Below are 22586 nucleotides of genomic sequence, written 5' to 3' on the forward strand. Positions count from 1 at the left end.
GTTACTCACTTAAGTCACAAGTGAGTTTACTGCAGCTTTCACATTGTGCATGCGACTGTATGCTCTGAGGGTTCCAGGACAAACACAGGAGTCCAAAACGTCGGAGTGGACAAACGCAGGAGTGTTAAAATATTAAGGGGGGGGGGGGAGGTTTTAATGCAACCATCTCGTAATCAGTGATTAAATGGCACTTAGAATTCGAATTTCGATCTAAACTTTTGCATGAGTAATCCTTGGTAGGTCTATTTTCCCTTAATTGAACAAAAAGTTGGAAAAGTAACGGCTGGCGGCTCAGCCGTTTAGCCGTTGTTTGCCTATTTTCAGGGTAAATTCATCATCAATTACGCCGCCAGCCGTTAGCCGTTACTTTTCCAACTTTTTGTTCGATTTAGGGAAAATAGGCCTACCAAGGAGTACTTATGCAAAAGTTCAGATCGAAATTCGAATTCTAAGTGCCATTTAATCACTGATTATGAGATGGTTGCATTAAACCCCCCCCCCCCCCCAGGGGCGTCCAAGCTTTTTTTTTGGGGGGGGGTAAAAAATTTTAGGGGGGGGGTAATTCGTGTTTGGGGGGGGTAAAATGGCGCGCGAAGCGCGCCGAAATTTTTTTTTACCCCCCCCAAAATTTTTACCCCGGGGGTAAAATTTGATTGGGGGGGGTAATTACCCCCCCTAAAGTCTGTTGGGGGGGGGGGTAAATACTCTCCCCAAATCTGTTGGGGGGGGTAATTACCCCCCCCCAAACTAATTTACCCCGGGGGTAAAATTTTTGGGGGGGGTAATTTAATTATGTAAAAAAAGCACCTACCTAATCTATTAAGTTAATAAGTACTATCCTATAACATAAAGTAGTAAGTAAGGTTTATTTGACTATAGCTTCAGATTTCATTACTTTTAATACTGAGTTCTCCTTTTTAGGAAAGCTTCACATAGATCCCATGATGGTTCCACACTATTATAGGTCAATCCTTTGAGTGGTTTTAGGCTATTTTTCTCCTCCCTTTTTACCCTTTAGAAAACACGAGTTCTTAGATGCTAAGGGCGCCACTACTATTCAAATATATAGTAGTATCTCATTCTTTAGAACATAAAAATACAATAATTAACTCACTAACCAATGAACCAATATGATTATACTTTAAAGTGAAGCGTCTTATAGGTCCTGGTAAGTTTTATAACTAGTTTTGAGACATCCTGACATCCTCCCAAAAGAAATCGCCTATAGAAATTCTTTTTCATTATTTAATGAAATATTTAATTTAGTTAGGTATCTATTTTATGGAATCTTCAGTGCTTTACAATTACATCATAGATCCCCCCCCCCAAAAAAAAATTTTCAGTAAAATTTTTTTTTTAAGAACATTCAATTTGGGGGGGGTAAATACCCCCCCCCCAAAAATTTTTTTTAAAGAACATTTATTTTGGGGGGGTAATTACCCCCCCCCCCCAAATGGTTTGGGGGGGGTAAATACCCCCCAAAAATCGTTGGGGGTGCCTACGGCACCCCCAAGGTAGGGGTAATTTTTTTTTGGGGGGGGTATTGTTCAAAAAATTTTGGGGGTGCCAAATGGCCCATTACCCCCCCCCTTGGACGCCTATGCCCCCCCCCCCCTTTTATTAAGTATTTCTATACAGATTAGTTTAGAATAAGATATGAATGAACAAACAAGCCCCCCGCAGGGTTAGGCCTTTAAAAGACCTATATGATGGTCTAAAATATGTTAGGTTAGGTTAAGTGTCCATTCCGACGTTTGGGACTCCTGCGTTTGTCGTAGGACCTGTTTAAGGTTTAAAGAAAGGGAAAAAATATTTCGCTGACCTAATCCTGATATTCTAAAAATGTTGCATCATTGTATATATAAAATTAACAATTGAACAGTGATGGAAGTTGCGCTAGTGTGGAATGTTTAAGCCTCAGGGAAACAAGTGTTTTGATGTTGAAGTATTAAATTTCGGTTGATCTGAAAATCCCATACTAATATAAGGTCGCCCACTTTAACAAGTAATCATGACCTTGACCATAAAGTAGTGCAGAAAGAAAATCATTAAAATTAAAAATATAACAACAGCTAAGTTAAATTCCTGTACTCATTGTCATTATATCATTGAATATGATTTTAATGTTTTACTGGCGATTGCGCTCCTAGCATCTAGGGACTTTGTCTTCAAAAGGGTTAGCAAGGAAAAAAGATACTAAAACCATCCATAGGCTAAATCTAAAAATAGCCTTAAACTATCCCTGGATTTATGTGAATCTTCCTCAAATGAGAAAACTCAAATCATTTTTTTGCAATCAAACTTGAAGCTTTAGACAAAAAAACCTTGCTATTTTATCAACCAAAAATTGGATAGTTATTACTATCTTTTAAAGGATTAAGTAACGAATTAGAAGAGAAAATCATTTGTTTAAACTCCAGGACAAGCAGTGGCAAGGTTCGAGCCTGGCTGCGCTGCTGTTTGATGCAGAAAAACTTGGCGGATAAATTTAAGGTAAATTGCATGAAAAAATTGTATTTAAAATTAATTTGACAAAGTTAAAAATTAATTTCCTAAGTTTTACTAATAGATTTATTACTCTTGGAGGTTTTAGACAATATAATTCTTATTTTCTTAGAAATAATAGCTCTAGAATCATTATTTTCTTTTTTCTTGTTCATGATATTTTACAACAAAATATTATCATAGCTCAATAAACCTACAAATATGCAATATTGCATGGAATTAACCCTTTGAAATAATGGATATAGGATACATGGATATTGTGACAGGGGAAGTTTTGTCGTCAATTTAGATTGCTAATATAGTCCTAAGATATTGGTCTTCAAGGTCAGTGGAGGGGGGGGGGGGGATGTAGCGTTATAATAGCCAGCTGGGAGAATTATTTTATCAGGGTATGCAAGAATTTCTAACAATATCCACGTATAGTATATCCAATTCTTGAAATCTAACTTACTTCTTTTTAGGCATTGATAGACAACAAGTCATTGTTGAATGAATTCTACTATTCAGAAGCCTTACTCTGCTCTGAGGTTACGGGTGTCAACTTTTTTATATAAAAAAATCCGTAAATTACATTTAAGACTGGCAATTTTTGTTTTATTGCGCTCATATTGTGGTCTTGGTTGTAATGATATTCCATAGGTTATAAGGTCGTAAATTTTATTTGTAATAAGATATCATTTAGAAAAAAAAATTGACACCCGTATAAATTAACAAGGATGCAGTGTTATTGTATGGCAAACTTATTGGTCTTAATGTAGTTGACTTCAATCTTTGTTTAAAGGTATCATCATTTTTCATTGGAAGTGAATCGATATTTTAGAATTTTTATTTCAAAACTATCAGGATTTCTGTCTGTATGAATGCATGTTTATTAAGATCTGGTATACGGCTGTACTTAATGCTCTTTATTCATTGTAATGTTCATAGGCTAAGCAGGTTTTAGGCCGTTAGGCTTCGTAAAGAGTTAACCTTCCACCCAAACAAAAATATCTGCTCATTTTGAATACTGTTTTCTTATTCGTTGACTTACAAACTTTGGGGACTTTTGATTGGTTGGTTCATTAAAAACCTAATAACCTTGGATCCTCTTTTTATCTAGGATCAAGATTTTGATAATCAAATGATAACCATAGATCTGACTCAATATCTCAGGTTTTTCTTTTTATTTCAATAATACTAAATAATACGCTCTTAGAGGCCTCTAGGGACACTTCAGGGAAGAAGGAGGAGTAAGTCGACCGGGAGGGGGGAGGTGGAAGAGTATTTTTTTTCTTCAAAAGTGATTTCTCTTTGATTTCCCTGTCCCAAAATAGTCATAAACCTTCCTTGGACCTATATTGAGCTTCACTATCAAGTAGAACCATATCGGTTCATTGATAATCGATCCTGTTACTTTTATATGAGGATCAATTTCTTCAAAAATGGAAGAATTGCTGATAAGCTTGAAGCTTAGCATAAATATTGTTATTATGATGAATGATAATGGTGTAGTACCAACAGATTGATTATAACGTTCTCTCATTCGTTGGCTTAAAAACTTTGGGTAATTTTGTTGTTAATCTAGCAGTATCAAAACTTATTTACCAATAAAATGAGATAATTTTGTTTATCATCATCTTTGGAGGTACACATCCATTTACTGTCCATTGCCTTTTCTTTGAAGATCCCAGTATTTAGTACATTTTCACCAGAAGATAATCATATCAAAAAGATTATTCAGAAAATTATAACCTAATTTATTATAGGAAAAAGGACGATTTTGTGGACACCTCCCAACTGACAAGTCCAACTCATTCTCAGGAAATTAACAGATTTTTAACAAACATTAAGTTTCATTTTAATATTATCAATTTTAGTTTAATTTTCAACTCACTCATTAATAATATCTATGTAATCATTGAAATGATACTGTATTTGAACATATTAAAATGCTTTTTATGTGAATTATTTCAGATTAACATATAGAAAGCTTTCCCCTAGGTGTCAGAAATTGGATGAGAGTGACTAAAATTCTCAGCTTCAGTAGAACATTAGGTAAGGCTTTTCCTCTATGACTTTGAAACCGATTAATATCCGCTGAGTTAAAACCAGTTCTGAGCAATACTGAAAAACCATGTATCGTATCGTATTATAGACAATTATTTGTATGTAATAGAATAAAAATCATAATACTAATATCTTATAACTTTTCATTTCACTATCCGCGGAAAGCTGTCTGTGTTACGATGCGATAAATAACTTTTATACATTTGCAGTAATCGAATATTATAGTAATTCTATAATAGCTTTTCATTTTTATCTTTTTAGTAGCGAAGCTACTATAGGTAAAATTTGAAATATCCGTCCGTTAGACACCGAATGGGTACTAACTGATAAATAAATAAAACATAGACGCTAAAACTGCTGCAATGTCAGATGCGTTACTTATTAGACATATAGGGGGGATACTTGTTAAACAGGCATGCATTTCTCATTACCATACACTGTTATACGATTATCAATCCTTATTTAAAAGTAACAGTATGTCTGTCTGTTTGTACCGAAGTGTCTCACTAACCACTGAACCAAATTGGTTCTCCTTTACAATTTTGCTTCTCATAGGTCCTGGGAAAGTTTATAATTTTTTTGTGGGAGGATGCCACACACCCCTTCCAGAAAAATTACTCAGACTAAAAATTTCTTTTTGAAACAAAATTGAAAAGTGCCCCTAGAGGCCTTTAGGTGCATAGCCGCTAGTTTATAGTTGGTCAAAGTATGATTGCGTTCGTTATTATTAACTATTAGAAGAAATTTTATAGAGACCTTAATGTATATAACCCAAGTTTATATTTAGTAAAACCTATGGTTGTAACAGCTAAACAAGATTCCAAAATGGCAGAACCAGATTTTATACCAGTAACTGAGAAAAAACGTTTTCTTTGTCACCAAGATAGGTATGATGAGAAGATTATAGAGCAGCTTCTTTTGTATAAACTATATTAGTATAAGGATGTATGCACAAACGAGAGATAGTTAAAGCACGGCATTGAAAAAAAAACAATATTTTGTTATTTTCTCATTTGTTGGTTTACAAATTTTGTGCGCATTTTTGATTGGTAGGTTTGTTTAAACTGGCAGGATAATAATCTTTTCAATCATTAATGTAATTCTATATAAGGGCTAATTTCGTTTATCATCATTGGGGAATCCAATGGGGATGTACCATTTACTGTCATTTATCTTCCATTGCATTGGTTTCATAACAAAATTCCCATATGTTCCAACTTTTTAATTTAATAAAATTTTTTCTTTTTAGAACAAAACAAAGTAATTCAACGTATTTAGTTTTTAACACTTAGTCGTTATTTAATTGACAAACATTTGTGTGTAGGTTCTATACAAATGAGGATGGTTGGTCGGTGGTGAGGGAAGGACAGGCGGAGATATTATTTCCCACAGCAAAGGATGTTTTCTATAATCCAGTTCAGGAGTTTAACAGGTACATATGTGCGAAAACTTGTATTCTATTATATAAAGTAGTAAATTTTTTGTATCTAGCTTAAAATTTTGATAAATATTAAAATGATTGAGTTCTCTCTTCTAGGAAAACTTTTTTTTAATTTTCGGCAATTTATTTAGATTTTAGTTTGGGGGTGGTTTCAGGCTATTGTTTTCTTTTCATCGATACCCCTTTCAAATTTCAATACAGATGTTGATTTCGCTACAAAAAAAATACTAGAAAAAGAATAAATAAAATTGTTGGGACTTTTTCTAGGGGCAATTTCTCTTGGAAGGTGGTGATACCCTCCCCCCAAATAGTTAAAAGCCTTTTTAGGGTCTATGAGAAGATACTTAAAAGGAGAATCATTCAGAGGTTATCGAGATCCTTCCGTACAAACAGACGGAGAAACCTCCTGTTACTTTTATATAAAGATAATAATTAATACATTCAGGGATTTGACAACTGCCGTGATTACAAAATTCTCTAATGAGAAATCCATAGAAAAATCTACGAAAAAAGATAAAAATAAAGAAAACACAAATGATAGCTCTAACAAGGAAGACAACGAAGCAAATGGCGAAAAAGAAAAGGTGAATAAATTAATTTATATGAGATTATAATATTGCCTAAAATAGTAATTTTTTTAATTGTGATTCCTAAGACTATCAGTTTGGCCTTCAAAATGATTTTTTAGAAATGATATCATCTTCTTTGTATCTTTTAGAGCTGTAAACTTATACCTTGCAGTGTTGTTTGCTTTTATGATGTTGTCAATCTTGTTTCTTTAGTTTCTCATTTCTTATTTGTTCTTCAAATATTTATCTTGTATTTTTTATTACATACTAGTGGCTGTGCCCCTAGCAAAAAAAGCCTAAAACCATTCCAAAGATCAAAAACAAAATTGTAAAGCCTCCTAAAATGGAGAACTACTTCGGTTCAGCAGCTCTTTAAATACAATGTATTAGGATAATCTGTGGATCATGGAATAAAAACGAAGTTTCGGTTTTCGTCACATTTTAACAGTAGCTTTTCTCCTATCTCTAGCCCTTTTGGGGGGGGGGGGGGGGCTCTAACACTGCGGGGCCTATTTTCTTACCCTGAGGGGCCGGGCAATCATTAATACTTACCTAACCTAAAATTACCTTTCAAGAGATACTGCAACTGTAAAATTGCGACGAAACCCGCAACTTTATTTTCTTTCCATGACCCATACCTGTTTCTAGGAGGGAATTACAGTTCTGGAGGCTTTAGCCGCAAGCGGCTTGCGGTCAGTCAGGTTTGCTAAGGAGATACCTGGCCTCAAGTCAGTAACAGCTAATGACTGGTCCGCTCAGGTGATTTAAATATTTCAGTAAACAAACTTTTAACTTCCTAGTATTTAAGTAGCAAAGCTACTTTATAATTAACCTTGTCTGTCCGTCTGTCAGACAGCTAATCAGTCTGTAATCCTATGGGGGAAATTCATTTTTCTAAACTGCTATTCAAGATGGACAGCTGAATTGTTTAGTGAAGATTCCTTTTGTATATGCAGAAAGAACTAGTCTATAAATTGATTTGTACAGCCTTTCTTCAAAAGACATAAACCTTTGTTAATCGTGATTTATCGAAGTTTTTGTATATTCTCTTTTATCTTTTGTTATGAAAAGAGGTGGATTCTTAAAAAAATTTGGGGCAATTCACCTCTGAACATTTGCTCTAAATCTCACTTTGTCTGTTTATCCGTTCCATGATCCATCCGTTTGTTCAGGCTGTTGAGAGTATAAAGAGAAATGTTAAGCACAATAAAGTTGATGATATTATTATTCCACAGTAAGTTTACATTCATTATTTTAAAATTGTCCTATCGATTAAAAACTTTCCATGATATTAAAAATTCCTAAAAACAAAGATTAAACCCATATTCAAGCAATCATACGATAGATTTCCATATATTGAATACAATAATAGTATAAAAGAACTATTATATACCTTGGTGGTTCTAGGGCAAATTTACATCACTTTATTAGTCATCATGCTGTTTTTGTGAAAATAAGCCAGCTACAGGGTGGGGCAAATAAGACCGGACAAATTCTAACTTCTAAACAAATGAACATAAAATCGTCAATTTTAAAGATTTTATTGAATTTTAAAAACTGGCAAGCAAAAAAGGTATATGACTATTAGATTATTCAATAAAATCGCCGCCAGCCTTAATCACCGCTTCTACCCGCTTTCTCAACCGCCAGCAGGTCCATGTAAAAATATACCTGTCCAAGCTGGCGTAGTTCTCCTTGATAGTGGCAATGAGGGAGGTCTTTGTGGTATGGGCACGTCTATTGGTGAATGCTTCAAAGTAGCCCTAGGCCCAAAAGTCCATTGAATTAAGATCGGGCTGCTGGGAGGCCACATTTCCTTGGAAACGTGAGTAACCGCAGGATCCAAATTCGCCCAACTTTCAAGCTACCCTTATACACGGAGGCTCTTATTTGGACCACAGTTAAGCTAGAACGCCGTTCTTTACCTTTTTGGAACTGGCATGAAGTTTCAGCTAGGGTTGTCAGCGCAACCCATAGTCTAAATTGAGTTTTGAAGTTCAATATGGGTCCCTGAAGTCAAGAACCGATAAATTTTCACGAATTTTCACAGTTTTATGACGTTTCTTACATCTCAAAATCTGCCCCGTTTCACTTTGCTGGAGTACTACGGCCAAGCCATTTCAGATAGAGAGCTCTAGTCTTTTCTAGTGTCTTACTTATGTATCTAACAGTATCCCCAGCAAGTTGCATAACTCTACCTCACCTACAGATGGACTGAGGTCAGATTTAGTGGGCCCTGGTTGAGAATTCAGATTAAACCACTGGCGCATTTGGAATCTGCCTTGTTGAACATATGCGCGGCCAGCTCGTTGTACACGTCCATCTTCGTCCAAACATTTTTTTGTGCTAAAAGGTCATTACCTAAGCTTTTTATAGTGTGGTCAAACGTCCTGATTGGTCAAGTAGTTTTGGTGCTATGGCCGTTTAAAGTTTGTCCGGTCTTATTTGCCCCACCCTGTATTTAAATTACAATTCTTTTAAATATATGCCCTATAGATCTAGTTTAAACCATTGAACAGGAAAAAATATGCAGCATACTAAGTTCAATTTAAATGTATTTCGTGGCTAGGAGAGGTGTCACTTGTACACCACAAAGAACTAATAATATCATATTTTTTAGCAATGGAGATGCTAGTTTGCTCATGTACAAACACAAGATGCCAAAGGTAACGCTATTTCAATAATGTTTTAAGTAGGGTTGGGACGGATATCCGGCCATTTCCAATATCTGGCCGGATACCGGATATTAAAACTATCCGGTTACATGATATCCGGCTGATTTTTGACGCCGGATATCCGGTAAATTGCCGGATATCGAACGTTGTCCAGATATCCGGCTTAACCCTAGTTTTAAGAACATTTTTTCTCTTTTAAGTAGTAATGTTACTCTATAATTCACTTTTTGTATCATTCCGTAAAGCTATGGGAGTAAAGGATTTTTTTCTGGGTTGCTGTTTTGTATATTTTTTGCAGAAGATACCCTATTTTCAAATAGCATCGAAAATATAACTTACTTTGTCCGTCGTTCTGTCGATCTTGCTACAAAAGACATATTATCAGGCTGGCCACAAACATGCTATTTCCACTATTTTTGCATACTATGCATACTATTCCAAAAAATTATGCTATTTCCACTATTGTCCAAAATTGCATACTATTTCCACTATTTTCCAAAAAGTAGCGGGTTTTATCGCATTTTCACAGTATCTTTTATCCTATTTCTAGCCCCTGCGGGGGGCTCTAACCCTGCGGGGCAATCATTACCACTTACCTAGCCTAAAATAACTTATCAAATGCTACTGTGAAAATATGGCAAACTTGCTACTTTGTTTTCAATTTTTTTTAAATGTTTCCAGAAGAAAGTAGTTCTTCAGTTCAGATTGTTGTACCTTTTTTGAAAGTTATTGGCATTTCCACATTCAATGTAAAGATATCTCCTTTTAAATTTTAATAGCATTGAGGAGTACTTTTATTATTAAAAGACCAATTTTTTCAGAAAATGTTTTTGTGTGTGTAAATTTTATGTTAGGAATCTCAAAACATAAATTTCAGCAGCGGAAGCTGTACTTGGCAGCTGCCAGCCGGGGCTCGGCAGGAAAACGACGGTGGATATTTATGAAATTTTAATACCTCATGTGGACATGTTGGAAAAGCTTAAGTTTAAAATTTAAACAGGGATGTATATTCTACATGGGATCCCCTGCTCAGGGGGGGGGGAGGGAAAATAAAAATTAAGTGGTTGGAGGGGAAAAAAATGTAAAAATTAAGAAAAAGTAAGAATTTCCCCCCCCTCCTTGGTGAAAAAAACTTTAAAAAATGTGTGGTAGGAGGGATAAAATGAATAAAATATAGAGTTCTTTAAATATTTTTCCATTTTCCCCCTACTTGGTGAGAAAAAACTAGGGGGGGAAGAAAAATAAAAAAATTTGTAGCAGGGGAAAAAAAATAAATCTTGTGCAGAATATACACCCCTGAATTTAAAGTAAAAAATTTCGGTCAAAGGATCTCGGTCAAAGGATCCTTTTAAACATTTCTGGAAACCTGGAGGATCAGAACGTGCAGGATCAAACCTGGAACCTTAAATTGTTGCCTATATACATATATATGATATTTTAGTATTTTGGTAACATAAAATGCTTTCTTAAACTCAAATATTTTTTTCTCTTTACCTGGATGATCCTGCCAGGTTTGCTGGCATCCTTTGCCCGCAAGGAATGAGATATTCATAAAATTCTTACCCTCACTTAAGTGTCATATCTAAACCCATTATTTAAGTCACTCGGTGCCTATTAGATCAAGGGGGGGGTTCTCAGGAACCAATATTATGAACCTTGCAGATTTTTTGGAATTAAGCTTTTATGGGTAAATTAACATTTAGTTAGATGTCACCCCACTTCCAATTTCCCTAGCCCCGCGGGGGTTAAAAAAAGCCTTTAAATTAACCTAACCTTAACTATCTCATAAACCATTTGATCATGAGAGCAGATTTTTTTGGACTTAAGCTATCAGAGGTATGATATATAGTTTAAGCAAGAAGCAACTACCCAGCCATCACACCCTAGCCCTCCGAGACTCAATAAAACCCTAAAATTTGATCTAACCTCAGTTTTCTCTAAAACTACTTAATAAACCGTGCAGATATTTTGGACTTAAGCTTTTATTAGTGCAGACCAACTTTTAGTTTAAAAGTCATTCTCCCCCCCCCCCCCCGCCCCCCCCCCTTAGCCCTCCGGGGCTCAATAAAACCCTAAAATGAACCTGACCTTAATTATCCCTAAACCATTTAATCATAAAAGCAGATTTTTTTCAATTTAAGTCATCAGAGGCATCAGATATAATTTTAGCAAGAAGCAACACCTTAGCCCCAATCCCCCTAGCACTCTGGGACTTTATGAAACCCTAAAAATTGACCAAACCTTAGTTTTCTCTTGGATCACATTTGAACCGTGCAGATATTTTTAACTTAAACAATGTGTATAAAATAACTTTTAAGTTTAAGAGTCATTCCCCCTGACCCCCCCCCCCCCCCCTCCCTATGCCTCCAGCCTTCTAGGGCTTTATAAAACCCTAAAAATGACCTGGAATCCCTTAATTTACCATGCAGATATTTTGGCTTTCATTGGTATCAACCAACTTTTAGTCTAGAAGTCAATCTGATGCCCCCTCCCCCCTAGCCCTCCGTGGCTCAAAAAGACCTTTAAATTAACCTAACCCTAGTTAGGTATCTCTTAAACCATTCGATCATCAGAGCAGTTTTTTTTGACTAAAGGTGTCAGAGGCATGAGCTATATTTTATGCAAGAATCAACACCTGAAGACCCCCCCCCCTTTCCTCCCCTGCCTGCATTTTAAGGCATTAAGTAATTTTAAATGCACTTTATTGTGTTTAAAATGCATGCTATTTTATACTATTTTTGTTTTAAATGCATGCTATTTCATACTATTTTATGGAATTTGTACATACTATTGCATATTATTCACTTTTTTTCTGCATACTATTTTATGCTATTTTGAAAAAAAGTCTGTGGCCACCCTGTATTATGTATTTATTTTCTTGAAAGATTTTGTGGGTTCCAGGACAAACGCAGGAGTGTTAAAATATCGATTTAATTAAGTATTCCTATGCAGATTAGGTTAGGTTAAAAAATGAATGAACAAATAAGCTCCCCGCAGTGGTTAGGCATAAAAAAGCCTGAAAGATAGTCTAAAATAGGTTAGGTTAGGTGTCTACTCCTGAGCTGCGTTTGGGACTCCAATGTTTGTTCTAGGACCGTTTTATGATCTCTTATTAATTTAATTTGATTATCAATACTGAATATCTAATTATTTTCTTTAGGACCGATTTGACGTGATCGACCTTGACCCCTACGGCAGTCCCACGCCGTTCCTTGACGCGGCGGTGCAAAGTGTCGCAGACGGCGGTATGCTGTGCATCACGGCGACAGATATGGCGGTGTTGTGTGGCAATTCTCCAGAGACGTGTTACACAAAATACGGTGCTATCGCTCTCAAGTCAAAGTCGTGTCATGAGATGGCATTGAGGTGAAATATATTTTATTTTAATTTTGATTAATAGTTATAAATTCAGTATAAAGCCAGTTGCTCAGGGAGGGAGGGGACATTGGACTGTTTATTAGACAAGTCCCTAACTTTTTTAAATAACATTTTCGTATTGCTTGGCTTTAAAAGTTTGGGTACTTCGAATTATGATTTGATTGGTGCATTAAGTTCAAACGTTTTAACCACTAATTATAATATACAAGAGGGGTAAATTTGTGTATCATCTTTGGGTAATGGTGATGTATATCAATTTATCGGCCATTGTCTTATATCTTAAGATCCCTTGGAAGGTTATATTTAGTTTTTGCGAATTTTGAGGCTTTAATGTTTTCAACAGAAGAGAATATATTTTATTAATTTAGAATCTTGCTGCAAAGTATAGAATCCGCGGCCAACAGATATGGAAGATATATTCAGCCCCTGCTCACTCTTAGTGTAGACTTTTATGCCAGGTATACTTCTATTTGACAGGGCTCGGCTGGGAGACGCCAATTTCAGGACTGCTATTGTGGGTTGATGGCGTATTTACGGTTGCAGCTGCTAAACTAATTGCAAGCGGCTGCTTTTGTTTTTCTAAAGTTGACTTTTTATTATCCATACAAGTAGCTTTTGTCTAGCATCTAGGATCTCTATTTAAAGGGAAAGGGGGAGTGGTGAGAAAATAGCCTAAAACCATATCAAAACTTTAATTTATAAAAGAATTAACCTAAAACTAGAACTGAACATGTGTAAAGCTACTAATAATCAAACGGTGAATTTGTCTTGGACTTACAAACAAAAAAAACCTTAGGTACTACTGAATATAATAGGTTTCCAGTTAATGCTGTACAACAGTTCCATTTTCTATTTTTAAGTGTTATAATATTTTTCAAATCTTAGGATTTTATTTTTTAGAGTATTTTTGAAGATTCATACTGGACAAGCCAAATGTAAAATGACAACTTCAAAGGTAATTTTATTTGTAATCTTTTGAAATTATTTGTTGCTGAAGAGAATTTACAACATTTCCAATGTATAATAAATGTAACCTCTTTTATATAAGAATATGATTAGAAAATTTGTTATAGGGTACCTACTGAAATTAGCTTTTTAAATTCATATTACAGAATTACTATGTATTAAATGCTATTTTAAGTCTTAAGTCACGCAATAAATAACATGGACTTCAGCAAAAAGAAAACAATTTAAAAATTCAAAATTCAATTGCAAATATCCTTAAGAACATCCAAGCTTTTTATTTATTTGGATGGAGGGGAATTTGAATGGGGGGGAGGGGGGCTAATTCATCTTTGTCACCCTCAAGTTTAGAGTATAATTTTTATGAGAGAAAAGCTGATGTATTTTCAATAATTAGGTTTTTTTATGGGGGGGGAAGTAAGCACCCCTTCACCTCCTAGCCTTGGACGTCCTTAAAATTGCCGAAACCTTAAAAATAGTTTATTATGCCTATTTTTTTTAGTTGGGCCATGTTTATCAGTGTACAGGCTGTGAAGCTCTTCACTTTCATAGGAATGCTTGTTTATTGATGGATTTTGAAAAATAAAATGTTTCAAATTGAGTCGAATCCTTTAAACAATATCTTGCTTTGATTATCCTATTATATAAAGTAGTAAGCGTTTTTTGTCTGTCCCGAAGGATCTCGCTAACTGCTAAATCGATATTGTTCTCCTTTACAGTAAAGATTCTTATAGGTCCTGGGAAGGTTTTACACTATTTTTGGGAAGGGTGTCTCCACGTCCCCCCAAAAATATTTTTTTACTCTTTTGAAACTTAAATTTAAAATGGAATGAAGTCATCTTTTCCCTCTCCTACCTTAAGTGCCCCTAGAGGCTTCTTGGGGGCGTAGCCGCTAGTTTTGTCATAAATTGCTACAAATCTTGTTTGCATACAACTTTTTTCCTCGAAAAATACCTATAATTTTTGTGCTACATAAAAATATTTTGATCTTTTTATATTATCTAACCGGGACTAACAAAACTGGTTTTAATCTTAATTTTCATTTTGATATCCGCGGACTGCTGTCTAAAGTACAATGCGATACATAACTGTCATAAGCATAATTTGAAAGATTGGGAAAAGCTGTTCCTCATGAAAATGGAAAGAACTTCAAATTCAGGAATCCATATTAATCATTGGTCTAAGCCATTGCAAAATAGCCTAAAACCTGACAAGTACTGATAGTTTTTAATGAACACCTATTTATTATTTTATTTTATTGAATACATAGGCCTCTAGGGGCGTTTGAGGGATAGGCAGGAGATAACTCGAACCTTCACTTTCAATTTAAAATATATTTTTTCAAGGGGCGATTTCTTTTGGGAGGGGGAAGGTACCCTTTACCTATATAGTTATAAACCTTCTTTCAACTTACAGAGATCTTCACTGTAAAAGAGAACCCTATCAGAACAGCGATTAGCGAGATCCTGCACTACAGCAAACACACACACACATCCTGTTACTTTTATATATAGGAAAAGAATAATGTGGATTTATAAAAAGTTTGGTGACTGGTCCCCCCGTGGACAGAACCTGCGAGCATTGTTCCTCACCATTTCATATAGGAAACTGGATTTAATATACATGGATATTGTGAGAAATTCTCGTATACCCTGATGAAATGTGTTTACCCTAGCTGGCTAATATAATGCAGGGAGGTAGGGGACATTGAGCTGTTTATTACACTAGTCCCTAAAGTTTTATAACAACGGTTTCTTATTCATTGGCTTAAAAACTTTGGGGACTTTTAGAGTTTTGATTTGTTGATTCATTAAGTTGAGTGGCCAAACGTTTTAACCACTGATTGTAATCAAAAGAAGGGGTTATTCTGTGAATCATAATTGGGGGTATTCATCAATTTATAGGTCATTGTCCTATCCCTTTAGATCCCTGATGATAATAATACACCCTATCCACCATCCCTTATGACTTTATCCCATCACTTTTGCCTTATCATGGAGGAACGTATTGGCCAATATCTGAGGACTATCCATATATTTTATATCCATTTAAAATAGGAGGTCCCATGTGGTTAAATCCTATCCAAGATAAACAGTTCATCAAGGAGCTTCTAGATTCTTTAGAGGTAAGTCTTAGCTCACTTCTTAAAAGCGAACCTTTTCTATAATAAGTGTCTGTATGTCCGGTTCGTACGTACGTAAATGTTAGATATTTAAAGGGGGGGGGGGGTAAAATGTGGTGACTCGTGCCACGACATACCAGCAATTTTATTTTGGGTGCTACTCCCTTAGTTTTAGAGATAATTGGATAAAATCTTTTGGGCTGGGTCAGTAATTACCCTAACTAGAGGTATCTTTCAAAAAAAACGGCGGCGGGACCGCCGCTCCCGCCGCCCGCCGCCGTTTTCCGCCGCCACCAAAATTTTTTTTTTTTTTTTGCATTTCTCGCCGAATTAGGCAATTTGAGACCATGTTGTTTTTTCAAAAATTTTTCCCCTTACAAGCAGCCCTGCGGGGGTCCGCCGCCGTTTTACGCCGCCAACAAAAAAATTTTTTTTTTGAAGATATTGAAACAAAATCTTTTTAGGTTGGTAAGTAAAAAATATTTGAATTAAGAAAACGGCGGCGGGACCGGCGGGACCGCCGCTCCAGCCGTCCGCCGCCGTTTTCCGCCGCCAACAAAAAAAAATTTTTTTTGCATTTCTGCATTTCTCGCCGAATTAGGCAATTTGGAATCATTTGAGACCATGTTATTTTTTTCAAAAATTTTTCCCCTTACAAGCAGCCCTGCGGGGGTCCGCCGCCGTTTTACGCCGCCAACAAAAATTTTTTTTTTTGCATTTCTCGCAAATATTTATTACTGACCCATCAAAAAAGATTTTGTTCCAATATCTTCAAAAGCACAGGAGAAGTACTGAATTTAAGATATACCTTGATATACGAGAATTTGAAAAAAATGACTAAGTCCCCCCGCAGGGCTGCTTGTAAGGGGAAAAATTTTTGAAAAAAATAACATGGTCTCATTACTGACCCATCAAAAAAGATTTTGTTCCAATATCTTCAAAAGCACAGGAGAAGTACTGAATTTAAGATATACCTTGATATACGAGAATTTGAAAAAAATGACTAAGTCCCCCCGCAGGGCTGCTTGTAAGGGGAAAAATTTTTGAAAAAAATAACAGGGTCTCAAATGATTCCAAATTGCCTAATTCGGCGAGAAATGCAAAAAAAAAATTTTTTTGTTGGCGGCGGAAAACGGCGGCGGACGGCGGGAGCGGCGGTCCCGCCGCCGTTTTCTTAATTCAAATAGTCCCCCCGCAGGGCTGCTTGTAAGGGGAAAATTTTTTGAAAAAAATAACATGGTCTCAAATGATTCCAAATTGCCTAATTCGGCCCGCCGCCGGTTTTTTTGAAAGATACCTCTAGTTGGGGTAATTACTGACCCAGCCCAAAAGATTTTATCCAATTATCTCTAAAACTAAGGGAGTAGCACCCAAAATAAAATTGCTGGTATGTCGTGGCACGAGTCACCACATTTTACCCCCCCCCCCCCCCCTTTTCGTTAATTTTGGCGTTTCAGAACTGTCTTTTAGATTTTAAACTTTTAGAGAGTTCTGACTCTCTCAAGTGTTAATAATATTCTTTTATTCTTAGAGCTTCGCTTTTATGGATATTGTCATCCTTGTTCCTAAGTAAATACCAATAAGAATCTGTTTTAATTAATTATACATATACTTCAGAATTTATTTTTTTAAAATACAAAACTCATCAATTAGGTACCTATACCTTATATTTTCAACTAATTTTTAGAAAGATAAATTCGCAACAGAAGAAAGAATAATTGGTATGTTAACAATGGCATTAGAAGAACTTGAGGTGCGTTTTATATTATTTTTAATTATACATATTTTTTTTGGGGGGGGGGGGGGAAGAACTCAACCAAATAACAAGATTGGATCTACTGCAGTTCAAGGTAAAATATTGCTGGTAAGGAATATTTCAAAAAATCTATGAATTTTAAAGGCTGCTAGCTGCCAAACGGTTGAACGTAGAGATCATATCCGCACACCATTTTAGGCGGCATAAGAAGGCCTACAAATAATCTGGAATAACCAAGATCCAATGATGCACAGGGAAAGCTTCACTGAAAAAAAGAACGCGTAAAATAGGTCTTTTTCGCGCATTTCTCTGCACTGCGAGATAATTATGCATTATTGATTTATGGCTATTCCAGATTATTTGTAGGCCTTCTTATGCCGCTTAAAACAGTGTGCGGGCATGATCTGTACGTTCAGCCGTTTGGCAGCTAGCAGCCTTTAAAATTCATAGATTTTTGGAAATATTCCTTATCAGCAATATTTTACCGTGAACTGTAGTAGATTCAAAAGATTTACAGCGCTTGGATGCTTTAATTCAAGTTTTCAAGTGAAAAAGTAAAAACCAAATTTTATAGGAATGATTTCTTTTGGGAAGGTTGTCGTTTCCATAACCTTACCAGGACTTCTGAGAAGCTAACTTGTAAAGGAGAACCATATCGGTCCATCGGTTAGCGAGATCCTTCAGTACACACACATATACATAGACATTCTATTACTTATAAAAGATTTAATACTTTTGTACTTTTCTAGGATGTACCGTTGTACTACGAAATTCCACGTTTATGTAACATTGTAAAGAAAAGCCAGGGCAAGTTGACAAAGTACACCTCGGCTATTCTAAATGCTGGCTATCAGTTTAGCTTAAGGTAAAAACATTTCAGATTTAAGATTTGATTAACAAAAGTAACCCTACATTTTCTCTTTTGTAATTTTTTTTCTCGTACTCATTCTAATCCGGTGGTTAGGAGCCGGTTCTTATCCATACGAAAAAACTATGTCTAGCATCGAATTATATCCAGCTTTCTACGAACATAAAAATGTACAATCTTGAGATTAAAACCAGTTTTTTAGCCCGTGGGCCTAAAAAAAAACTGGTTTTAATCTTATAATTGTACATTCTATATCCGCGGAAAGCTGTTTATAATACGATGCGAGAATTAACTATTCTTAACCCTACCTATCTTCTTTCTAATTGATTTTAATGTCAAAAAAATATTAAAGGGAGAGGTCATTTTCTAGTAAATCCCGTAAAGGTGTGTGTTATAAGGCCTAAAAATAGTAGTAGAACGATAAGGTGCTCTATATATTTGTATTTCCTATTGAATAGAACAATAGGGAAGAAATTTTTTTTTTTTTTTTGATAACCGTACCTGGAATATCTTGAAATTTCTATCAAACGCTTTGTTTGGCTCAAACTGACACAAATAAAAAAAATATAATTATAATAAATCAACCTGTAAAGAATGACTTCTTCCTTTGTTTAATGGTATAGATTGTTCTTAACCTTTACCTTGTACCTATAGAAAACATTATTATTATAATTATATTTTTTTTTAAATTTTTGTCAGTTTGAGCCAAACAAAGCGTTTGATAAAAATTTCGTATTTTTTAAAGATATTCCAGGTACGGTTATCAAAAAAAAAAAAAAAATTTCCCTATTGTTCTATTCAATAGGGAATACAAATATATAGAGCACCTTATCGTTCTACTACTATTTTTAGGCCTTATAACACACACCTTTACGGGATTTACTAGAAAATGACCTCTCTCTTTGACAATGCTGCTATAATTACTCGCACTTCCTTTTTCTCCGATATTTACAAGCTACCATAGTCAGAATTTCATTTTCCTAATTCTGTGTTTTACGTAAGATTTAGTAGTAGTTGCTTAAAAAATATTTCGGCAATATTCCATTAACGCCTATTTAGGAAAAAATCAATGTATTTGGTTTTTTATATAGGCGTTTAATTTGATAGGTGTGTTCTATGATAGGCGTTTTTAGTATAGGCGGTTCCTGAGATTGGCGTTTCTTGAGATGATCCAATATTTCATCTAAATGTTTTTTCAGTATGGCTTCGAAACGCATTAATATCCGCTGGATTAGAACCGGTTGGGAGCCATACTGAAAAATTATGTATCGTGTTGTATTTTAGTCATGCAAACCGAGCTGGGTTGAAGACTACTGCACCCCTCAGTTTTCTCTGGGATATGCTCAGAGTACAGGCATGGTTAATTTGGCAAAGGCTACGCTTAAAAACTATTTTGCCTTAAACATAACTTTTATTGAAAGGGATAGTTCCACGAAGTGTATTTAAAGAGTTAAGGTACTTAGAGTAGTGAACTTTTATATGTCTTAGTAGAATATATTAGGCATTGGATAGATATGATTATGTGTTAAAGAATTTTTAACATTGACCTGACCGAACTTTTTTATTTGACAATATATAAAAAAATTAAAGTGATTTGCCACATAAATTACATGAGAATGGTCTGTTTTTTCCTAATATGTATAGCCTAAACACCAGTATTAGAGAATGAATTGCCGCATATTTCACAAGAGTTATAAAAAAATTGAACAGGGGTTCCCTTTGGGGCAAGTTACTTAAAAAATATAAAAAATAACGTCCGGTTCTTCATAGGACAGGTTTTCTATAGATCCTTTTTTTTAAAAATATAGAAAACCGTCCGGTTTTATATATATATATATAAATAGACCATTCTCGTGTAGTTTATGTGGCAAATCACTAACTTTTTAGATATTGTCAAATAAAAAAAGTTCGGTCAAGTCAATGTTAAAATTCTTTATCACATAATCATATCGATCCAATGCCTAATATATTCTACTACGACATATAAACAGTTCACTACTCTAAAACCATACTATATATTTTATTGGTCATTCTTTGTTATGTGTATTTTTTTGTATAAAATGTTTGTAGTTCTATTAACTAGTAAATGCTATCTAAAGTTGTATTTTTGACAAAAAAAGTTTTCGCCATATAAAACATGCAACGAAGTTAAAAATAAAAATGAAAAACTCATTTTATGAGGAAATCCCTGGTCAAATCTTTTAATTTTAATCAATAACTTTATATTATGCATTACTACGTTATTTAAAATAGAAAAAACTTACAGTTCTCTATTTTTTTTTAAATGCACTTCGTGAAACTATCCCTTTGATTGATTGTTTCATTAAGTAAAGAGTTCAAACAGAAGGGGTAATTTTTTATCATCATTAGGGTATAAACATCAATTTATCTTATTGTCTTACAAAGATCCAGAATTTTACTTAAATTGTCTTGATAATCTTATTCTAAAATATAAAGTAATCATAGTTATAAAATATTTTTTACCAACTAAGTTATGCTAAATTTTGGAATAAAGGCGAAGGAAGATGGACTAGAGCCCACAAGAAATCTTTCCCTTGACAGCCCAGGCTACAAATTAATGTTAAAGGTAACCTTTTTTCTTAATAATTACTAGGATATGGTGTTTGTCTGTTTTTGGTTCCATGATTACGTTTAGAAAGGAAATAGCTTTAAACCATCCCTTGACCTTTGTGATGCTTCCCTAAAATGGAGAACTCAATAGGTTCAGTAGTTATGGTTAGACAAACAAAACCTTACTTTTGTATAAAATGACTTAAAACCTTCCAAAGGCATTTATAAAAATTCCCTAAAAAGTTACCAATTTGCACTAACATTTTCCGAGATCTTAAGCTACAGGGAAACAAAAAACTCTTCTTTCTATTATAGGATAAAACCCCTAACAATAAAATACTCTTTATTAGTAAAAGCTTCTTTAATCATCACTTTTTAAACTTGACTTTCTTTAGGAAGCAACAACACAAGTAGACTTTACGTTCCATCCAGAATCAAACCCAGAATCCAGGTAAAAACTCTTTAAGAAAAATAGCTGAAAACCATCGCTTTATCATGAGCCAGGTTAGACCTCAAGCTTCAGACAGACAAACAGATAGACATTATTCTACTTTATATTTTTAATTCCTTGAATCCTTAAGTAACGTATGCTTAACTCAAAAAATGTATATGCTTTTCACTAACCTTGTTTTCAGGGAGAAGAATTTGAAAAGATTTCAGCTGAACCCTGAGCCCAACTGGGGTCCCAAGGCCAGGGCTAAAACCAGTTTTATACCTGAAGGATCTGAAAAGAGAGCCAACAACCAGGGATAAAAGGCTGTTATTTAATTTATAAGTAACAGGATTTGTGTTTAGCAAAGGATCTAGCTAACAGCTTAACCGATAGGGTTATCCTTTACAGCGCGGCGTAGCTTCTTATAGGTCATGGGAAGGTTTATAACATATTTTGAGGGAGGACACCACCACTCTCCTAAGATAAATCGCCACTATAATTTCTGTTCTTTTTAAAACTACTATTGAATGTGGGGGTCGACTTCTCCGCCACCCCCTTTAGTGCTCCTATAGGCTTGTGGGTGCATACTGCATAATCCCTATAGTAGAATAGATGTTAAGAGCTATTTTCAAAATCAGCTGATTTATCAACGCTAGGACAAAAAGAGAAAAAGAAATGAAGCGAAAATGGAGAAATATAAGAAAATAAAAAGTCAACAACAAGAAGAGAAAAAAGAAAACAGTGAAAATTCATAGTTTTTGTCCGCCATTTTGTTTTAATTTGGCGGGATATTGTTGTTTTCGCCATTTTTTGGCGCGAAAAGCTTTTTGTGGTTTCAAACTAACTGCAGTGATGAAAGTTAAATTTAAATCACATTAAGCCTTTCGTTTCATTGTTATTTTGTTGTATTTCAAATGAAATATTTGGATAAAATTATAGGAACAGTATTTATTGTTTTTTTACCAAATGAGTGAGTTGATAATATTTTGTTATTTTTTTTGTAATACCTATTAGAAGATTTTTTTCTGAAATAAACATGTTAAAAATCTGGGGATGCCCAACCCCCAGGTGGAAGAGGAGGGGGAGATTGTGCAAAGAGTTATGGATCAAAAGAATTATGTGGAGGAGCTGAATAGGAGTTTGAAAATTAATATTGCAAATATTCAGGTAATTTTTTAGCAGCAAAGATATTCTATACGAAGTTTCTTCTATTGCACTAAATTGTTATTTAGTTTCCCATACAAAAGATTAAAGTCTAT

The 22586-nt window shown here is 34.8% G+C and overlaps 2 protein-coding genes across 4 annotated transcripts in view; both read left to right on the forward strand.

Annotated features, from left to right (window-relative positions):
- LOC145305299 (RUN and FYVE domain-containing protein 2-like) overlaps positions 1-22586 on the forward strand; it is a 48510-nt gene that overhangs the window by 9834 nt on the left and 16090 nt on the right. For both annotated transcript variants that reach the window (XM_080146908.1, XM_080146909.1), the window contains exons 9-15: positions 1879-1918; positions 2418-2493; positions 2967-3032; positions 3221-3286; positions 3605-3657; positions 4251-4302; positions 22393-22494. In XM_080146908.1, coding sequence (XP_080003034.1) covers positions 1879-1918; positions 2418-2493; positions 2967-3032; positions 3221-3286; positions 3605-3657; positions 4251-4302; positions 22393-22494 — 455 coding nt within the window. The remainder of the gene's footprint in view (positions 1-1878; positions 1919-2417; positions 2494-2966; positions 3033-3220; positions 3287-3604; positions 3658-4250; positions 4303-22392; positions 22495-22586) is intronic.
- On the forward strand, positions 4409-22394 carry Trm1 (tRNA methyltransferase 1). Of its 2 annotated transcripts, XM_080146910.1 has the most exons (21): positions 4409-4539; positions 5339-5438; positions 5876-5983; positions 6438-6576; positions 7210-7320; positions 7734-7795; positions 9182-9227; positions 12397-12602; positions 12983-13072; positions 13515-13569; positions 14080-14125; positions 14685-14734; positions 15118-15177; positions 15631-15702; positions 17387-17452; positions 18205-18320; positions 19608-19677; positions 20839-20910; positions 21290-21345; positions 21530-21639; positions 21991-22394. In XM_080146910.1, exons 1-21 carry the CDS (start codon positions 4500-4502, stop codon positions 22080-22082), a joined length of 1767 nt encoding a protein of 588 aa, XP_080003036.1. In that variant the 5' UTR covers positions 4409-4499; the 3' UTR covers positions 22083-22394. The 2 variants fall into 2 exon arrangements, with proteins under 2 accessions (XP_080003036.1, XP_080003037.1); XM_080146911.1 differs by lacking the exon at positions 21991-22394 and having other exon boundaries at positions 14080-14127; positions 14687-14734; positions 21530-21650.

The sequence above is a fragment of the Acartia tonsa genome, chromosome 14 (genome assembly GCF_053477335.1).
Source record: "Acartia tonsa isolate MP-2025a chromosome 14, ASM5347733v1, whole genome shotgun sequence".
In the NCBI taxonomy this organism is placed as follows: domain Eukaryota; kingdom Metazoa; phylum Arthropoda; class Copepoda; order Calanoida; family Acartiidae; genus Acartia; species Acartia tonsa.